Below are 20,570 nucleotides of genomic sequence, written 5' to 3'. Positions count from 1 at the left end.
CGTCAGGGTTGCGTCACTAAATAATAATATATATATTTATATTATTATTTATATTTATTATTATTATATATATAATAATAATTTTCGTTATATTAGGGAAGAAAAGAAATAATTAGAAATCTTGTCTGTCTGCTATCTAATAATAACCCATTATTAGAATTTGTACGAATCGTAAATCTTGAAAAAAAAAATACTAGCATAATACTAATCGCAAGAGCAAGAGAGCATAAGCTGCTGTAACACGGGAAGAAAATCAGAAACCAGAAACGTTAACTAACTGCACACCACACACAAACAGCAGCGCAAAGCTGCCTGATGAACGCGTGGGCGTAAAACGTGGGGCGACGAGAGTGCAATGTGGGTCACTAGGAAATTGTTAGTCGACTGTCGTTCTTACTGACTTCCTGTGTTGCTACGCGCTGCTAACACGTACACGTGTACACACACACACACAGAGACAAAGAAACATTTCCAATGCAGGCGCCTTTGTTCGATACTATTATTGTAAGATGTGTGCAGCATTAGATACACGCTAAGGTGCAAGGAACGCAACAAGAATAATATAGTGTCTTATTTTTCTCTAGTTTCTTCACAACGTATTCATATTTATGTATTTAGTATTTATTCTTAATTGTTAATAATAGGAAGAATAGAAATTTTGTTTGGAGTGGGGAGGAGGAATTGAACAGAAGGAAAAAAAAGAACACGTTTTTTATTAGAGTTAATTTTCGATATTAGAGAAATTCTCGAAATAAAATAATCTAATCTCGATGATAGAAAAATGTTAGTTAAACGCAAAAAAGACAAAAAGGGAAAGAGAGAGATAGGAGGAGGTCGAAGATTATCTTGAAACTTGGTTTACAAATCGTTGGAAGCGTGCACATCGGATATCTAATATCAGTGATTTTTTTTTTCTAGAAACAACGGAATCGTAGAATCTCGTGTTTACTTACCTGTGTAACCTTGTCAGTAGGCACCGTTCCTTGTAACCGATTTTCTTGCACAATAATACTACAGCATATCGGAGATTATTGCCTGCCAAGGATAAATAACGTCAAACCTTATACCCACGCATCTTTTATAATGCCGTATCAAACCGAACTAACAAACTACATTTCATACGTTAGATAAATCAAGAAATAATTAGATTATTAACAAATATAATTGGTTTACACGTAGATAAATATCGTGCCGCAATATGTTAATGTGTTTTTCCAAGGATTTTTTATTGATTGTATTTTATTACCAACATTTTTTCCATTTCCTACATTTATTTGCTATTTATAATATAAATAAATTCATTTGTAAGAGATCACAAAGTACACTTACCTATATTTATATGTGTGTGTGTGTATATATATATATATATATGTATGCATGTATATTTAACTATCGTATAATAACGAAAGACAATTTTCATCTGTAGAACGTAAATTCTCATGGTTATAGAAAGAGATCCAAGAAGAGAAAGTCAGAGTCGTAGAACCACGACGCCATACCATGCCGTGCCTTACCATGGACTAACTTCAAGATAAATAATGTAAATTAACTTTGAGAAAGATCTTCGAATGGAAGATCAATTTTTTATTCTAACAAAATGAAATGAGAAATATTCGAACAAATCAATTAATCTCGTACAGCAATTTTTTTTATTATAAAACATTATAATAATATTACCGTATAATGAATTTAATTAAATTTTCTTGAATATATTAAATATGTACGATATAAATAGACCACTGCAGTGCGTTCACGAAGAAAGATGCTTGAAATATATGTACATGAAACGTTTAACCTTTTGGATAATATCGTACGATCACCCCTTCAACCTCTTAAACGGTCACGAGTAGATTTAGGAACGATAAAATTCAGAGAAAGAAGAAACCACGAAGTGAAGGAGAAAGAGAAAGAAAGAAAGAAAGAAAGAAAGAGAGAGAGAGAACTCGCATAAAGCAAAAGGTCTGAAAGGGCTAAGGAAAAGGTGCGAATGTGTGCTTTGTTGGGCCTATCGTTATCTTTCGGTCATTCGTGCGAGACGTAAGAACAAAACGCTCGTTAATAGGTCATACGCTCGGTTTCGTAATTAATTTATGAAGTGTTAAAGCGGCCACGAGCAAGAGAAAGAGAGACAGAGGGGAGAGGAGGTGGTAGAGGGGCTATATGGTACATTAAAATGCACCCCTTTTCGTTCGGATCATGCAACGCGACTGAGAACATACATCCATAAGTCACGTTTCTTACACTTTATATAGCGGAAAATTTGAAATTAACATTATCCTGAAGTTGATTATTATAGTTGATAATGTTTGACCTTTTTATTTTTATTTTTCCTCTTTTCTAGAGACGGTCACTCGGATAAGCATTTTGTAAAAGTAATTTTAGTCTCAATTTTATTTTCAATATCATGATCAATGTATATTTCTATACGTGTAATACGTTTTATAATTGTATGTGTGTGTGTGTGAATACGTAAGTATAAGTATGTAGATAGATAGAATGGATCCATACGCGTTACGACATATTAATAAAAATGAACTATGATGACGGGTGTTAAACAGCTGTTAAATTATCTCCGTGTAATTCTCACATTTAGCACATTGTTTCATCAGCTTTGCGGTAGGTCACGTGTATCTTCTCATTCTATTTCCCAGCCCTTATCTCTTCTGTGAACCACTTTAAAAATATATATATATCTTTTTTATCAATAAGTAAGTTTATAAACAGTAAAACAACAGTGTAATATTTGATCTCATTAAAAAATATTTTAATAACGTGCCAAATCTCAAAGTATTTTTCCGTGAACTATTCGACGCGTGAAAATTGTAATACTTACCATTACATTTACATGCTTATGAATATGTTACGGTCAATGTATATATTACGAACATTGTATAGATTACTCGATCATTCTATACAATGTCCAGAGGGTTTCGGTGAATCTATAAAATATACTTCAATTTACTGCATTTTAAAGCACAGGGTTTAAAGAGCACTTTTTTTAAAGCTCGGATTAGTGAGAAAAACCATAGAAATTTACAAACTTATACACAATGTCCTAAACAAGTTTCGGTCAATCTATAAAATGTGTTTCTGTTGAGGAAAATATTTGGAGCACAGTTGGGGGAGGGGGAAGAAACAAATTTACACGAATTTTTGGTTATAAATTTAGAAGATTTTTAGGGGGGGGGAAATAAAATTTCAAAATGATGCGAATAAAAACCACCACTCTTATGAATGCGTAGACAACTAATACCAGCGGAAACAAGTTTCTGTCAATCTATAAAATGTGTTTCAGTTGAGGAAAATATTTGGAGCACAGATGGGGGGGGGAGAAACAAATTTACACGAATTTTTTGTTATAAATTTAGAAGATTTTTAGGAGGGGGGCGAGGAAATAAAATTTCAAAATGATGCGAATAAGGACCAACACTTTTATGAATGCGCAGACAACTAATACCAGCGGATAAGAATATGCTTGAAGATATACTTTCCCACGGTCCGTTTATTATTAGAATCTTTTGCAAGGAGCCCACTCATTCTTCGTTCGTTTTCCTACACCACACGAAAGTTCTCTCGAGTGTACCGCCTCGGAGTATACTGACTCATTCCTTAAAGAGACAACGAACCCCGAAAAGGAAACGACGAGTAAACGGGCCCAATGAATGGAATTGTTATGAATGAATGCATTTACTACCATCGCCATTTTTTCCTCTCCCTCTCGTCTTTTTTCTTCTCGTTCAATGACCCAGCTTGCTTTTTTTCCCTTTCTTTATTTCTTTCTTTCTTTCATTTTGTTCCAAGATTATTCGATGAAATCGTTTTATATATTTTATTCGGTTCGAACAATTTCGATCAATATTTATATATATATAATATTTTTTTTTTAATTGAAAATATTTAGCATTTTAATATTTAGATAAATGAATACTAATATTTCTTCTATAAAAATAATGTCAATATTATTCATTGAACAATCATGTATATAATAATATTATACAGTATTATATTCTCGACTATTTTTCAGCTAATTTTTGTGTTCTCCTTTAAACCTTTTAGTACAAGTGTTCTATCTCCACTATGACACTTCTTTCGCTTTACGAAATGTCGTACCGAAAGTGCACACATAACACACAACACTATGTGTGCATTTGCACATATACACTGACAATAATGCAGGAAGTGTAACTCAGTCTATGTAAAAAAAAAAAAGTAGATGAAAGGAGTTGTAATTATCGATGACTGTCATTTATTGATTTAAAATCAGTCTCGCGATAAAGAGAAAGTGAAACAAAGTGCAGCACGTTATTATGCACTTTTCTATTATGCATTTATTATAATGCAAGCTTAACGATAATCAAAGCGAGACGAATGAAAACCAGCCTCTCTATTCTACTTCGATTTTTATCGAAGCCGAGGCCATTTTAATTTTATTCCCTGCATTATCATTCGTATCAATTGTGAATTATGATTTAAATGAATGATGTGAATTATGATAAAAACTTCTGCAAATATCAAATATATATAAAAAATACTTAACACTTTATTGACCACTTGTAGTTGAGGCTGCCACTCATTAAGTACTCCCAATACCGGCTAATTTTCCATCTGTACGAAAACCGTTGATAGTTAAAAGCCGATTAATAGGCTAGCGGTCGATAAGAGTTGGCAATCGAAAAGCCGATTAATAGGCTAGCGGTCGAGAAGCGCTGACAATCGAAAAGCCTATTAATAGGCTAGCGGTCGATAAAGTGTTAAGAAAGCAAATTATTATGTGTCCTTGGCTCCTTCAAACAGCATAACTTAGTCCTAAAAATTTTCTTCTTATTAACCGATAATGATTATAATGATTATAATTTAAAGTATTAAATTTATGATTTTTGTGTGTTTCAAGGGCGGTGAAAGCCTTTCAGCAGGTGTTATGGGTGGAACCAAGTTTTCCACGAGCCTGCGAGGTTCACCTACGGCTTGGCTTAATGTTGAAGGTCCATGCTGATTTCGATGCCGCTTTGAAGCACCTGACCTTAGCTTTGATCGATGCAACCACACCTGCTTCCTTCTCCAAACTCGAAAGTAAGTTTCCAATTAGATTGATATTATCTTTTGCGAATGATAATCATTTATTTGTGATCTTCGTTAGAAAAGAATTTCATTTTGCAACAAATCATACGTTATTTATTTTAATCATGAATATATTCTTTCTCTTTCTTTCTCATAAGGAAATATTAGGGGGACCGGAAAGTAATGTCGTTTTCTTACATTAAAAAACAAAAAATTTACAAAAAAAACTAGTGTGTGTACTTATGTACGCACGTAAGAAGTTATACTTCTTTAGCGTACCAAAACGAATATAACCTCTATAACCTCAAAAATAACTTCAAAAAAATAACTTTACCAACAAGAAAAATAATAATAATAATAATTATAAAGTTATAAAGTATAATATAATATTAAAAGGTAACAAGAAAAATTAATAATGATAATAATAATAATATATTATTATATATATAATAATATATTAATAAATATATATAATATATATTAATAATATAATATAATATATATTATAATAATAATAATTATTATTATTATTATTATCATTATTAATTTTTCTGTTACTTTTTAATTTTCCTTCTTTATATTAATATTTTTAATCGATCGATATATTATATATAAGAAAGAATAAAAAAATATCAAAATATGGATATCAGTCCACACTGAATATAAGGGAGATATATCGAATTATTTTATACGTCAACGACCATGGCGCTGTGATAGAACTACTTCCCGCTCGATCATTTAAGTCAAGCAGCGCTGAGTACGATTATTACTTGGATGGGTGACCCTCTTGAAAAAAAAAAAGAGGAAGAAGAAAAGAAAAGACGACGACTTCATGCCGTAAATTTGAAATCGCTTTGCCGCGCATCGTAAATACCGAAAAACTTCGTGGTGTCGTTTTTACTGACGTTCGGAAAAAATCACTCCCATCACATTTTCCCAAACGCGCCAAAAGAAGTATAACTTTAAAGAAAAAAAACAAATTTAAAATTTAATTATTCACAACTTAATAAGTCACTTGAACCTTAAAATATGTCTTTGGTACTACTTTAAAATACACAAAATAAACTGTGACAAATGATTAACAAATATTAGCATGCTGAGAAACGATATTACTTTCCGGTCCACCTAATATATGTGACCATTTTTAGAGTGAATAATTTTGCTTTTCGTACGAGGGAAAATGGCAACGTAAAAACAACGCAATTCCCGAAGAAATTCTCTTTCTCTGTTCGATCGTTCGGATCACTTTCTTCTCGTCAAACTTGACCTACTTTTGTAATGCGCGCGCGATAGTGACAGCGGGTGGTGGTGTTGGTGGTGGAGGTGGTGGTGGTGGTGGTGGTGGTATATCACATTGGCTGTGCTTTCAGGGCAATGACTCTATTCCGTAGGAACGCGAGAGTTAGTCGGTTAAGTCAGAGAAGAGCAACGAACGAGTGCTTTGAGGAAACGCGTAACGCGGCTTCGGGAGTGTCAAGGTCGTCTTGCCATTTAAATCGAATATCTCTCCCGAGTATCGCGGTTAATAACATTTAAGCCTTAATCTCTTATATTTTTTCTGTTAATACTTTTTAAACCGTCAAACGGCGGTTCTTTCAATTTCACGCTTTTCTTTGTTTGTTTATATTTTTCTGCTTTTGATATATTTACTTTTACTTTTTTTCTAATCTCCTTCTAATGTTTTAAATATATGTGTCCATAATTATGAAAGTGGTCTAAGTCAAAATTAAAAAAAAAAATAAGTTTATTAATTATTTCACAGCAAATTATTTGAAACTAAATGAATTCAATGTAATTTTCACGATATTGTTAAAAATGAACCGTTAGATAGTGTTTGTTATTTGAATATTATATAGAATTCATTGAATGTTCAAATGTAATCCTTGAAATATCTCGAAACAAGAAATATACGACTTAGACCACTTTCATAATTATGAGAACATAACAAAAATTCACGAATGGGCAAAACGACAAGTAACCTAGGGCTTCCATCAAAGTTTTATCATTTCATGAACAAATTTTGTTCGAAGAGTCTCGAAAAGAAAAAGTCTAATCGATTTATCAAATTGTGAAATAAGAAGAAATTTTTCTTTGATACATAATGAAATTGGAAGAATGAAATGATGAAAACATTGATTTTCGTTTGAAGCGGGAAGTCTTCTGCCAATTAAGAGACATTTATAATTCTGTTTAAACGTTAGAAATATATTATAATAAATTGTTGAGTCATCGTAATGACAAATTTTCCGTATTTTCTATCTCCCTTTCTCTCTCGTCATTTTGTACGAGTAATAAAACGACAATTTTCTTTTTTTCGAAGAAATTTGTATACTTGAGTCATAGATATACTCATCTAAACGGAAATTGAGCATCCTTAATTGCTATAGCACTTTACGATAGTTAATCGTGGAGAATTTGAATTTTCTCTCGGCTCAGTTTTCATTTCGACGTTGACCAACTTAGTCGAGAGTCTCTTCTTTAACCACCAGTTATACCACCAAACATTTCAATCAATAATTTCACGTATATATTCATTCTTTCCTATATTCTACAAAAATATTATAAAAGATTTCATTTGAATAATCTTATTTTTGAATTGCAGTTAAATTTCATATCGCTCATCTGTATGAAGTCCAAGGGAATTATCGGCTGGCAAAGGAAAATTACGAAAATTTACTCAAAGAAAAAGCTTTGCCGTCGCATTTAAAGGCCGACATTTGTCGTCAGTTAGGTGAGCTTTAATATATATATATATTCAATTAACTACTTACATATGTAATAGAATAAGAACATCGTTATTAATATGAATTAATCAGAGAATTTCTTTCGTTTTTTTTTCCATTGGTACTTAGGGGGAGGGAGGGAGGGAGAGAGGTGGGGGATCAGTAAAAGCTCCATGGTGTTCTTCGTTTTCGGCCTAAGGTGGCTCAACAACGATAGTGTATACCAAGTAGCAGACACGTGTATTGATTTATTCTGAGTTAGGGGTATGAGGAAAAGGGTACTGGAGGGTGGAACGAAGCGAGATAGAAATGAAGAGAGAGCACCAATGCCCTCGTGCGTGTACACGAGGAACGACCTAAACGCGTCCCGTGTCTCTTTGTGTGCACGAGATGGTATGCTTATCTCTGCCTGCCTTTCTGTGCTGCATATGTCTATATATATATGAAGTAAAATAGAGACGAGCCTCGGCAAGATTGTCATTTTACTTTTATCTTCTATCTTTTTCTTTCTTAATTTTTTTATATTTTTTTTTTATGGGGGGCACTTTTTTCCTTATTTACTGCCCTTTCGGTGTTTCGTATCTAAAGATGATTGGTACTCAACTTTCTTCCATATACGTTAGCGTTAACTTGTAGAATTCAGTTAAATCATAAAAATCCTAGGTTCTTCCAGAGTGTTTAGTTTTAGTCACTTCACGAATTAATAGATTTCACAAAGTAATTTCACAAATATAATATATGTAAGAGTGAAAAGTTGATAAGTCTAATTAGTATTACCTTGCACGGAAATTCGAACGTTTATAACGGAGCAATTTGAGAAAGAGAAGAAGAAGAGGAGAGCCGTGGGCTCGAACAGTAAGCCGGTTTGCATCAGGGGCTGCTCTCTCGACAGCAGCCCCTCCGACGCACCGAACGATGCACCGAACGATGCACCGAACGATGCACCGAACGATGCACTTTGAAGACAAGAGAGCACACAAGCTACCTGCTGGAGTACCTTTTACTGGGCCGAAACGGTACAGGACTCCTCTCTTCGCAACCTGTTTACGGCTTCTCGCGTGTTGTTGGTATCGTGACCGGTTCGATGATCTTCCCCTTCTCCTACCTCGTTTCTCTATTTATTTTATTAATTCACATCGCCCGTCGTGTTCGATCTTGTCGATGTTTTTTTTATTTTCCTGTCCTATTCCTTTCTCATGTTTTTACGAGGAGGAGGAGGAGGAGGGCAGTTTTCAAAATAATGCACCCCCACGATTTTTCATCATTTTAATCATTTTAATCATTCATTTTTATTTAACATATTTGCATTAATCAAAATTGCATTATCAAATTATAATCTTTTCCCTTACGGTAAAGAAAAGGACATTTTTTTTCTTTTTTTTTTTTTTTTTTGTTGTATTTTTTCTTTTTGCGTTTTTTCCTCGACTCTATACTCCTATTTCTAAGCCCTATGCTTTATATAGAGGGTTTGTTGTAATTGGAGATGCAAGGGAGAGAAGCAACGAGAAAGTGAGGCACCCCTAAAAGTAGGTACCCTCCTAAATCTATACCTGAACAAATCTATTCGCTTTACCATTGGTCTAGTAGTATTCAAGGAAACAGGCTTCCTCTTTTTCTTTCAGCCCTACTCTTTGGTCCCTTCGAGACTAGAGTTCTCTTGAAAATTTACGTTATGTTTAACAAGACGTGTATAAAGTTTCACAATCCACATTTAAACACGTTTCTTCTGCTTATTGTACGTAAAAGCGATTTTTTTTTTTTCATCGATTTTCTTCGTTAATTTGATGTTACAGGATGGATGTACCATGTTGTTGATTGTCCCACATTAGGAGTAACTAAACAACACAAACAAGCTATATCTATTCATTGTTTACAAAAGTCTATTGAAGCTGAGCCTAAAAGCGGACAGAGTCTGTATCTTCTTGGACGGTGTCTTGCTGCATCGGGAAAAGTTCATGATGCGTTCATTGCTTATAGGTAATTATTAATTGACACATAAATGTTTTTTTAATATAACATAATCTAGATTTAGGTGCAGTTTACATTTGGTTAGTAATCTTCTATACCTTTGTAGAAATTCCGTGGAAAAATCAGAAGGAAACGCTGATACCTGGTGCAGTATAGGTGTTTTATACCAGCAACAGAATCAACCTATGGATGCACTTCAAGCCTACATATGTGCTGTACAATTAGATAAATCGCATTCAGCTGCCTGGACGAATTTGGGAATTTTATACGAGAGCGTTAGCCAACCGAAAGACGCGTTAGCTTGTTACGTCAACGCCTCTAGGTAAAGTCGATTATTGCAGAGCTTCCTAATAAAAGTTACTATATATATATATATACTGTTTATATTACACGTAGATAAATAAAACTAGAGAAAAGGCATATCACAACTTTATTCTCTTGTACTCGTATTAAGTATACGGCGGATATACGGGTATACGCGGATATACGGGGAAAGGGGAACAAAGCATGTATTTATGCATGTAATAGTTAGATAAGAAATTTAAAAATAGAAAAGGAATAAGGTGGAACATAAGGTGTTGGTTAAATAAATCTTAAGGGAAATATTATACAGAATCGTCGAAATACTGAGAGACGAGGTCCTGCGTCCATCCATTTTCAATCGATCATTGTCGATTTATCAATCCCGTCTATTCTTGTAAATAGATATCCTTGTAAATATTTGTTTATATACCTTGTACTTTGTACTTTGTAGTAGAGGCAATAACTGCCTCATTCGAGTGATGGTGATAAGGAAAGAGTGCTGTTGTAAGTCAAAGGCCAGGTTTACGTTTGACAAAATCAAAAGTTCATCTGGTCACATGATAAATCGTAGTCGTTACAAACATTTTTTTTTATATATTTTATAGGGGAAACAACAATACTCCTAATTGTACGGGTTCGCTGGTTGGGCTGGGCGGTGCTAAGTCTGGTGGCAACACTCCGATGAACCCATCTCTACAACAACGAATAAACTTTTTGCAAAGTAATCTAAGTCAAGCACCAATGCCCTCTGTTGCTGCCAAGTAAGTTACTTTTAGGAGCATTAAAATAATATAAAAAAGGTAAAGTTTCTTTGTCTTGGAAGATAAATATTAATATTCTATACGATATAAAGAAAATATCCATTAATTTTTTGTTTTATAGGAGGCGGCAATTGCCGTCGATAGAAGAAGCTTGGAATTTGCCGATTAGCGCTGAAATGTCTAGTAGGCAACAGCAACAACAACAACAACAACAACCACCTGGTGGTCCAGGATATAAATATGGTGGAGCTCCGTCCGGACCACCACCGCCTTATCCTCAAACCCAAGGTCAAAGTTTAGGTGGAAAAAGGTTTAAGGTAAAATGGTTTACTTCTCCAAAAACAACAAAAATTACATATTTCATATGTAATAGATTTTAATAAGCTACATTTTGCTTATTAGACTGGAGAGGATTCAATATCGCCTCCTTCTCCACAAAGACCTCCATCATTTTATTTAACGATGCAACAATTACATATGTTGCAATTTCTACAACAAAATCAAAGTAGTTTAACCTCACAACAGCAGGGCTTACTCGTGCACCTTCAGCATCAATATAGAGTGATGCAACAGCATCAACAACAAATCAGATTGCAACAACAACAAGCTGCTCAGAGAGGACTTAGGCCAGGACAACCGGGATATCCCACCTTCTATTCTCATGGACAGCCGTCAGGACAACCTGGTGTTATCAAAAATTATGGCATTCCTCAGCAACCGGTATGTAATATTCTCCTTTATACAATCGTAGAGAAAGCATGTGCTATTTCAAATATTATTTTAACATCATTTCGCAATATCTTATCATTTCAGTTGCAACAAGGAGGAACCGTAGCTTTGCAAACAGGATTTTCCGATTCAAATGTAGGCTACAATAGTGTCGCGACGGGAAATACGCAAACTCCTGGGATGCCTTACAAATCTGCTTCGGATCCTAATTACCCTCAAAGACAATTAACTCACAGTGGTCAATTCAATCAGTATCAATCGAACCAATATGCAGCTCAAGGCTATGCTCAGATCTCTTCGACGACGAGTAGTTATCCCGAAGGTTCGGCAGGGAATAAAGATTTAGGCGTTACGGATCAAGAATTACAAGCCTTGTTGTCTCAAAAAGATTTGGCCACGTCATTGGCAGAAGACTTGTTAAAACATTTTGGATCTGAAGATTTGGATGTCAAAGAGGAACCACCTGGTATCATGAACAATGGTACCTTGAGTTCCGGTCCATTTTCCCCATCAAATATGGAAGAAAATCCTGATAAGATAAAGGAAGTCAAACTGGAAAAGATGGATGAAGTTCAACCATCGTCTACCTCCAATATAGATATGTTCGATAAAAACGAGTCTAAAGCTTCTAATGCAGTCGTAGAAACTATTAAATGTGAGGCAACTTCTAGTACAAATAAAAGTGAATCTTTAATAACGAGAACAGAACCTGTTTTGAAATTAGAGAGTTTGTGTGAGTCACAACCGGAACAAGAATTAAGCATAGAAATGGATTCTAAAACTGTCGTCGAAATGTGTAAGGGCCAAGGGTTAAAGGGAGTTCCAAATTGTTCTATTTTGAGTGATCGTTCACCTCCACCGGCACCGCCGGACCCTCCTAGTCAAAGATTGACCAAGGAACAACTCTTACCGCCTACGCCTAGTGTCTATTTAGAAAATAAGAAGGATGCATTCAGTCCGCAATTGCAAGAATTTTGTCTCAAACATCCTATAGCTGTAATACGTGGTTTGGCGGCTGCTCTTAAATTGGATTTGGGTCTTTTCTCGACTAAAACATTAGTAGAAGCTAATCCCGATCATGGTATCGAAGTTAGAACACAAGTCCAACAGACGAGCGATGAGAATTGGGATCCGGTAGTGGGTAAAAAAGTTTGGGGTTGTATTAGTCATCGAAGTCATACAACTATAGCTAAATATGCTCAATATCAAGCTTCGAGTTTTCAAGATAGTTTGAGGGAAGAACGCGACAAGTCTCAGGGTATACATACATCGAACTTATCGGATTCAGATTCGAAAGATAGTACTGGCGCTGTTAGGCGAAAGAAAAATGCATTTGGCCTCTCCGGTCGCCCAGGTTCGAAAATGTTACGTTTCGGGACCAATGTTGACTTGTCCGACGAAAGAAAGTGGAAAACTCAATTGCAAGAACTCATTAAGCTACCTGCTTTTGCCAGAGTTGTCTCAGCTGGCAATATGCTCAGTCATGTTGGTCATGTTATATTGGGAATGAATACCGTGCAATTATACATGAAGGTATGCGGAATATTGTTTTGCTAAATTTAATATTATTCTTCTCCCTATATATATTTTTTATTTTCTCTTCTTTTTTTTTACAGGTTCCTGGTAGTAGAACACCTGGACATCAAGAAAATAATAATTTTTGTTCAATAAATATTAATATCGGACCAGGCGATTGTGAATGGTTTGCAGTACCTGATGCTTATTGGGGTGTCATTTGTTCCCTATGCGAACGTAATAATATCAATTACCTTCACGGTAGTTGGTGGCCTTCGCTAGAAGACTTATATGAAGAAAACATTCCTGTTTATAGGTTTTTGCAAAGACCAGGAGATCTCGTTTGGGTCAATGCTGGTAAATTTATTTCTACACGAGTTTTCTATAATTTGAAAATTCTACTTATCAATTTAACTAAAATAGAAATAACGGTGGTAATACAAGCTGAATTAATTATTTCTTAGGTTGTGTACATTGGGTGCAAGCAGTAGGTTGGTGTAATAATATTGCCTGGAATGTAGGACCTTTAACTGCTCGTCAATATCAGCTGGCTATAGAACGTTATGAATGGAACAAATTACAATCCTTCAAATCGATAGTGCCAATGGTCCACCTATCTTGGAATTTAGCTAGGAACATTAAAGTATCGGATCCAAGGCTCTTCGAACTGATTAAAAATTGTCTCTTAAGGACAATGAGACAGTGTTGTTTAATATTAGAATTTGTAAAAAGCAAAGGCGTGGAAGTTCGATTTCATGGACGTGGAAAGAATGAAGCATCCCATTATTGTGGACAATGCGAGGTAAGAATTTTATCAAATAGATTTATTCGTTGAAACGCGTTTTTAACGCTAAAACCTATCGGTATTTAATTTATTATTTATACTCTACTCGGTCAATTAATTAGTCTTCAATCAAAGCTTTGAAATAAACGTTTACCCTGATCTAGTAATCTCTGGCAAGCTTTTATTCATCTATACTGAGTTATATATACTAAGCATTTATTTTATTCCTTTTTTCTTTTGCAGATTGAAGTTTTTAATATTTTATTTATACGTGAACAAGAGAAACGTCATGTTGTTCATTGTATGGATTGTGCGCGCAAACAGGCACCTTCGTTGGAAGGATTCGTTTGTTTGGAAGAATACAGAATGCGAGATTTAATGGACGTTTACGATGGATTTACTTTACACACGTCATTAAATGCTCCCTCGTTATCAGGACAGACTAACCAATCCTCCTGAGGTTACATGCAGCACAGATATTTGGACTTCTTAGGCACTTTACAGTGACTTTGATAGTACAATTTCTGTGTCTAATATATATATATATATATATATATATATATATATACAATATAATTAATCTAATTATTAATAATAAATTTGTTAGTAATCACGACGTACCTGAGAGCTAAGAAAAAAAAAAAAGTAAAAATAGCGACAACGACAACAACGATGATACATAAATATAAATATCAATCATGAAAAAAAATGGAAGATAATCTTTACCACGAATAACTAATAGTTTTGTCTCTTTTTAATCTTTCTTTATTATATTTATAATAATAATAATAATAATAATAATAATAATAATAATAATAATAATAATAGTAATAATAGTAATAATAATAATATATATAATAATAATAATAATAATAATAATAACTAATAATTAATAATTACTTTAACCACGTTTGAAATTTGGAAAAATTTCATAATTTTTTAATCGAATTTCCCTAAGCTCTCGGGTATTGATTCTATTGTTAAATTTGAGAGAAGACTGTTTTCAATTGTAAATTAATCGAATGTATGTGTTAGGTTGGTGGGGAAAATCGATAACGAAGGAGCATGCGCTTGTATATTAGTTACCAAATTCGACTAAATGTTATTAAGATTTCAATTCAAATTTAGAATTAATAATGTTTAGTAAACATCTGAGGTAAAGGGATATAAAAAAAAAATGGAAAAAGGATCTTGCATTCTTATGAAATGTTGATAGCATATTATAGTTAAAAGTGATCAATTAGTGATTTTCCCTTCGACTTTATATAATTAATTAAATTATTAGTTTTTTTTCATAGATCTCTCTCATTTTAGTGATAAAATGAATTAAATGAAAACGAGTTAACGGAATTAAATAGAAAAAAGAAAAAAAAGAAAATAATAATAAATTTGCAAGAACATTTCACTGCCACAATGAAGTTTATGTTAGAGAAAAACGTTCTTATTTATTCTTATAGTTTGAATTCATGTACTATTATTATACTTAGCATTGTTAACTACTTTTAAATTGATTAGAATGATTAATGAATAATATAAAAGTAAAATTAAAAGAAAAGAAAGAAAAAGAAAAAAGAGGTAACAAGAGGCAAACAGTAAAAGCTGTTGTTTGAGAAACTCGTACTATTATAAGTAGGTACTAAGAGAGACAGAGATAGAGAGAGAGAGATTATATTTTATTTTTATTTTTATTATTATTTAAAAATAATTATTATATATTGAATTTTGATTGTTTGATGAAATTATTCTTGTGGCATTTTTGACCACTTTAATCTCTACTGCCTGGAATATTATAACTTATATATTATTTACGTCCAAATATAATATACGTCGAGAGTTGGTCATACTTCTGTAGGGAAAAAAAAACAAACATTTTTTTTCTTAAGATCAAAAATTGGCTAGAATAACACATTTTGAGAATAAAATAGGACGATTTAAATATTTCAAAGAGTGTGGTCCACATAAAGTGTTATAAAGTTCTCTCGTTAAAGTTTCTTAAAATAATAAATTGTTTTCATTTTATTATAAAAACTAAACCATATCATTTTCAATAGAAATATTTATTAAATTAATGCTTTAGCCAGCAATACGCGTTTGCCACTGGCATTTTTCGCGTTGCTAACGTAGACACGGGAGATTTTCCCAAACGTTTGGCTTAGTGTTAAATATAATCTCGTAATTAAAATGAATCACATGCACAGTTTATCATAAACAGTTTATAACAATTTTTTGCGGACCACTCTTCACTGAAAAACTATTAGCATTTGATTTCGAATGAGAAAAATACTATTATATGATAATGGCATTGTATAAATAGAAAGAAGACTCTCATTCATTTCTACAGTTACTTATTAACGTCTAACGATAATATCATTGCAAATGAATGAATTTATTAATATAAAAAAAAAACACGTACCTTCTTCACAATCTCGTCAATTCATAGTGGCGGGTTTTTTTCTTTTTTTTAATTGAGTGCATCCATACGTGCCAGAAATAAAAATAGATAAAAAAAAAAAAGAAAGAAAAAGAAATGAACGAAAGAAAGAAGAACTTATGTAACTATGAGCAATTGACAATTTCGTCGAAACTTAATGTATTTTTCACGAAAAGATGAAACAAACAAAAAATGAATGTGAAATGAAAATAACAAAGGAAAATAAAGGAAGAGAAAGAGTTGTTTTAGTTCGATCATAAACAAAATAATATAAACAATGTATTTTTAAAACAATAGAAACGCTAGTCCATCGTGGAAAAGAAAGAGAATAGTAGAAAAAGAAAAGAAATAACATCTCATTAAAAATGTCACTTTTATACGCATCGACCAGATTAAACTAAATTAATATTCGTATAAACGACGCTACAGAGGATTGTTGTAAAATAAATATATAAAGATTCCTCCTTTTGCTTTTTTTTTCTTTTATTTTTTGTTTTTTTGTTTTTGTTTTTTCTTTTTGCAAAAATTATTAATGCTCTATAGTGATGTGTGTATATAATAAAATCATTTATATTGCTTATATTTTAATCGAATACCGAAAAACTTTGATCTCAAACAATAATAATATATTGGCGGTTAATAGGAAATCATTGTAATTGACCTACCAATATTTCGAATCGGCGATTTTTAGCAACACTCCGATTATTGTTTATTATTAATGATATCTCTTTCCATATATATATATTTAATATAAAAATTAGAGATATATATACAAATAATGTCGAAATATAAAGAACAGAAAAAGAAAACCATACAAAAATACAGTCAACGGTGAAATTTTAGTTAGTTGATATGGACGAACTGAAGTCGATCATTTTTACTGCTTCTAAAAGTGTTCCAATTCAGGATTAAGATTCATATATATTGTATTCTTCTTCTTCTTCTTCTTTTTATTATTATTATTATTATTATTATTATTATTATTATTATTATTATTACTATTACTTTTATTTATATTATTATTGTCATTATTATCGTTATCATTGTTTAATTATAGTGAAAATGTTCAGAAGCAAAAGTTATACAATTTGGATGTGAAAAATATGTTCGATATTTATTTAACGATATGAAATAATTACTCTATATATATATATCTCTATCGTAAAAATTGCATTATTTTAATTTGAAATTATTTTTATAATTGTAGTTTGTTTTTTTTTTTTTTTTTTTTTTTTTTAATCATTGGCGAGACTTTCATGTGATACGCTAAAGTTTTCAGTGGCTTTTAATATAAAAGATTGTCTTAGTGAAATGATATACTTCCAGTAATTCGGATGAATATTTTTCCCAAAATTGTATATTATATATTAATCATGTGTACTAAACAATAAGATTAACATTTTAAAAATCTGTATTTATATATATATATATCGGAGAGGCTACGTGATATCTTTGTTTTTAAAAAAAATCACTTCGAATGTTTCTGTTTTCTTTGCTTGTGTTGATTAACAACAGCTGGAATTGTATTTAAATTTGGCATTAAATTACTGTTCCACTGTAATATTATAGCATATGAGAAAGAAAAAATTAGTAATAAATACAAGAGAATAAAAAACTCATTGACTCGGATAGAAATATACAATGATTAAAATTTGATACTACTCGGATTACATTTTTTAAATAATTATAAAATACACGTATTGTATAGTAATTTTCCAATGAAATATTTGAAAAGAAAAAAGTCGTAGGTACATATGTATATATATACACAATAATTCCTCAATTTACGTGGATAATTGGTTTTACGAAAACAGAGAGTAAAAAGAACCACGAAAAGTCGTTTTAAATAAGAATCCGTTCCACATTCTTAAATATGTATTTAGCTCTTACTGAGGTAGAAAAGTAAGTTAACACGATTAAGAAATCCCTGAATTCCGCGTAAATGGTGGGATTACTGTTTATACACCTCACGAATAATTAAAAAACTATATACCTTGCACGACTACAATGATGGTCATCGTCATCTCGCTGTGTACAGATCATCTAAAAGACTTGTATTTTGATATCAACAAAATATCCTAAGAGAATATCTCATTGGTTTTGTAAAGCTTGCCATTCAAAACAATAATAATAATAATCACGAATACATATATGGTTAAAAAAGATTTCCAAATGTTGTAACAAATGAAACAAAAGAACAAAAAGAAACTTTTTTACTAAACGATCTTACAAGATATTCTATAGAGCTTTGAATTCCATTGTACGTATAAAAAGATTAGATAGTTATGGAAAGAAAGAAAAAAAAATAAATAAATAAATAAATAAAAATAAAAAAATTACAAAAGAAAATAAGAGAAGGATAATATGAAAAAGTGAATAGAGACATACAAACGAACAAAACAAACAAAAAAAAAAAGAAAATATTTTCGCTAAACCATGTACAAAAAGTTTAAGTTTTACACCGACTTAAGTAACAATGTGAAAAAACCGACTTGCATATAAAAATTTATTTTTTCTCAACGAGCAAAAAGATATAAAACGTAAAAAAACGATATTTTCTAATTCATCTCTGTGTAATACAAAACAAAGAAAAAGAAAAATAGGCGGAAAATAAAAAAAAATAAATAAATAAACACGCAGAACCATATACATATAAGTGAATATGTGTGCGAAAAAAGAAAAAAACAATTGCGAATTGTGTGAGAACTACGTTTTAAACTGTATGAGAGAACAATTCACTGCCAAATTGTGAGAGAGAGAGAGAGAGAGAGAAATAGAGAGAAATATTCCCACCTAAGAGCAGGAGCGTTTTCTTAACTTCTGATTAGCATTGAAAACCACTACCATGTGTTTCCTCTTAATCTTTATACATAGTTACCGTGAATTCTGTGCACCCAAACAGTAGTAGTCAATCTATAAACCTAAACTTAAGAATAGAAAGAGGAAGAGGAAGAGTAAGAAGAAAAAAAAAAAGAAAGAGAAAATAATTATAATAAACATAAATAAATTTAAAAAAAGAAGTATATATATATAAGTACATAAAATACATAGTTTTGACCAATGCAGTTAGAAATAAAGGAAACTGCTCCCTAATTAATAAGCATGTAGCATTTTAAAAAAAAAAATTAAGAGAAAATGGATTGATATTTTTAAACAGGCACGTGTTTTACTGTTTAAAAGTTATAGGTAAAGAAAATAAAAGATGAAAGGTGAAAAAAGGAAAAGAGTAGTAATATCCAACCGCTTTTAGCAGCGCCCTTCTAAATTGTATTTTTACGTGTACAGTGCCTTTATATATATTAAACAAAAACACATTTACACACACACACACATACACGCGCACGCACACACACGAAACTTCGAAGAAAGATAAATTTGACCCCTCGAGATATCGTTTATTGTTTCTTTTGTTTTCCTTTAAAGATTGTATAAAAAAATGACTAATATACATATTAGCAGTTTTTATAATTAGTATAATGATTAATAAAATAATAATAATGAAAGAAACAATTGATATCGATTTCTCGAGTAGTCAAATAATATTGCGAGGTCCCTCCTAAGTGTCGTGACGTTCTCTTCTATATAATTAGTTTTTAAATTGTAATATTAATTATTGATACACTACAGCTCTGTAAGTAGATTATTACTAAAGAAAAGTTGTGTAAAAGAGTGTACAGTGGAATATCCAAATGATCTTTTAATAATGAGAGATCATTTATCGTAGTTAGCCTTGATAATGTCTCTTTACGATTATTATATTATTATATTATTGTCATGAATTATATATTATTTTTATTTCTATTATCATGTTATTATTTAAGGATTGATGATTACTATTATTATCGTAACCATGATTATTATTATTATTACTATTAACATTTCATCGGCCATTATTTGCATCATTATCATCATTGTCATCGTCATTATCATTATCATTATTATTATTATTATTATTATTATTATTATTATTATTATTATTATTATTATTATTATTATTATTATAATTATAATTTTCGTGTTTATACGATAACAATGTAATATACATCTATGCAGAATTTGTTTATCTGTACATTTGAAATTGTAAACAACGCTAGCCTTTAATTTAAAAGAAAAAATAAGAATTTTTATTGATTGTACCCACCCAATGAAAACTTTTTTTAAAATAATTAATTGTAAAAATAAACTCCACGATTTATTACGTAAAATATTTTTAATGATAATTTGATTGCACCTGGGGGAGGAAAAATATCAAATGAAGTTTAAACAAATTATATATATATATAAATATACAAAATTAC

At 31.6% G+C, this 20,570-nt stretch overlaps 1 protein-coding gene across 7 annotated transcripts in view; it reads left to right on the top strand.

Annotated features, from left to right (window-relative positions):
- LOC122513881 (histone demethylase UTY) overlaps positions 1 to 14,531 on the top strand; it is a 40,619-nt gene extending 26,088 nt beyond the window's left edge. For 2 of the 7 annotated variants that reach the window (XM_043630382.1, XM_043630387.1), the window contains 11 exons: positions 4,892 to 5,070; positions 7,661 to 7,789; positions 9,575 to 9,758; positions 9,835 to 10,071; positions 10,658 to 10,813; positions 10,935 to 11,130; positions 11,216 to 11,533; positions 11,627 to 13,075; positions 13,159 to 13,414; positions 13,522 to 13,859; positions 14,085 to 14,531. In XM_043630382.1, the coding sequence (XP_043486317.1) occupies positions 4,892 to 5,070; positions 7,661 to 7,789; positions 9,575 to 9,758; positions 9,835 to 10,071; positions 10,658 to 10,813; positions 10,935 to 11,130; positions 11,216 to 11,533; positions 11,627 to 13,075; positions 13,159 to 13,414; positions 13,522 to 13,859; positions 14,085 to 14,300 (3,658 nt within the window). In that variant the 3' untranslated portion in view covers positions 14,301 to 14,531. Of the gene's footprint in view, positions 1 to 4,891; positions 5,071 to 7,660; positions 7,790 to 7,934; positions 8,175 to 9,574; positions 9,759 to 9,834; positions 10,072 to 10,657; positions 10,814 to 10,934; positions 11,131 to 11,215; positions 13,076 to 13,158; positions 13,415 to 13,521; positions 13,860 to 14,084 lie in introns of those variants that run through there. The other 5 variants (XM_043630383.1, XM_043630385.1, XM_043630384.1 and 2 more) reach the window with 5 other exon arrangements.
- Positions 14,532 to 20,570: the final 6,039 nt, after the last annotated feature.

The sequence above is a fragment of the Polistes fuscatus genome, unplaced genomic scaffold (assembly GCF_010416935.1).
Source record: "Polistes fuscatus isolate 324 unplaced genomic scaffold, CU_Pfus_HIC Scaffold13, whole genome shotgun sequence".
NCBI classification, from domain to species: domain Eukaryota; kingdom Metazoa; phylum Arthropoda; class Insecta; order Hymenoptera; family Vespidae; genus Polistes; species Polistes fuscatus.
The sequence above is the reverse complement of the archived record's forward strand: the minus strand, read 5'-3'. Positions and strand labels throughout refer to the sequence as shown.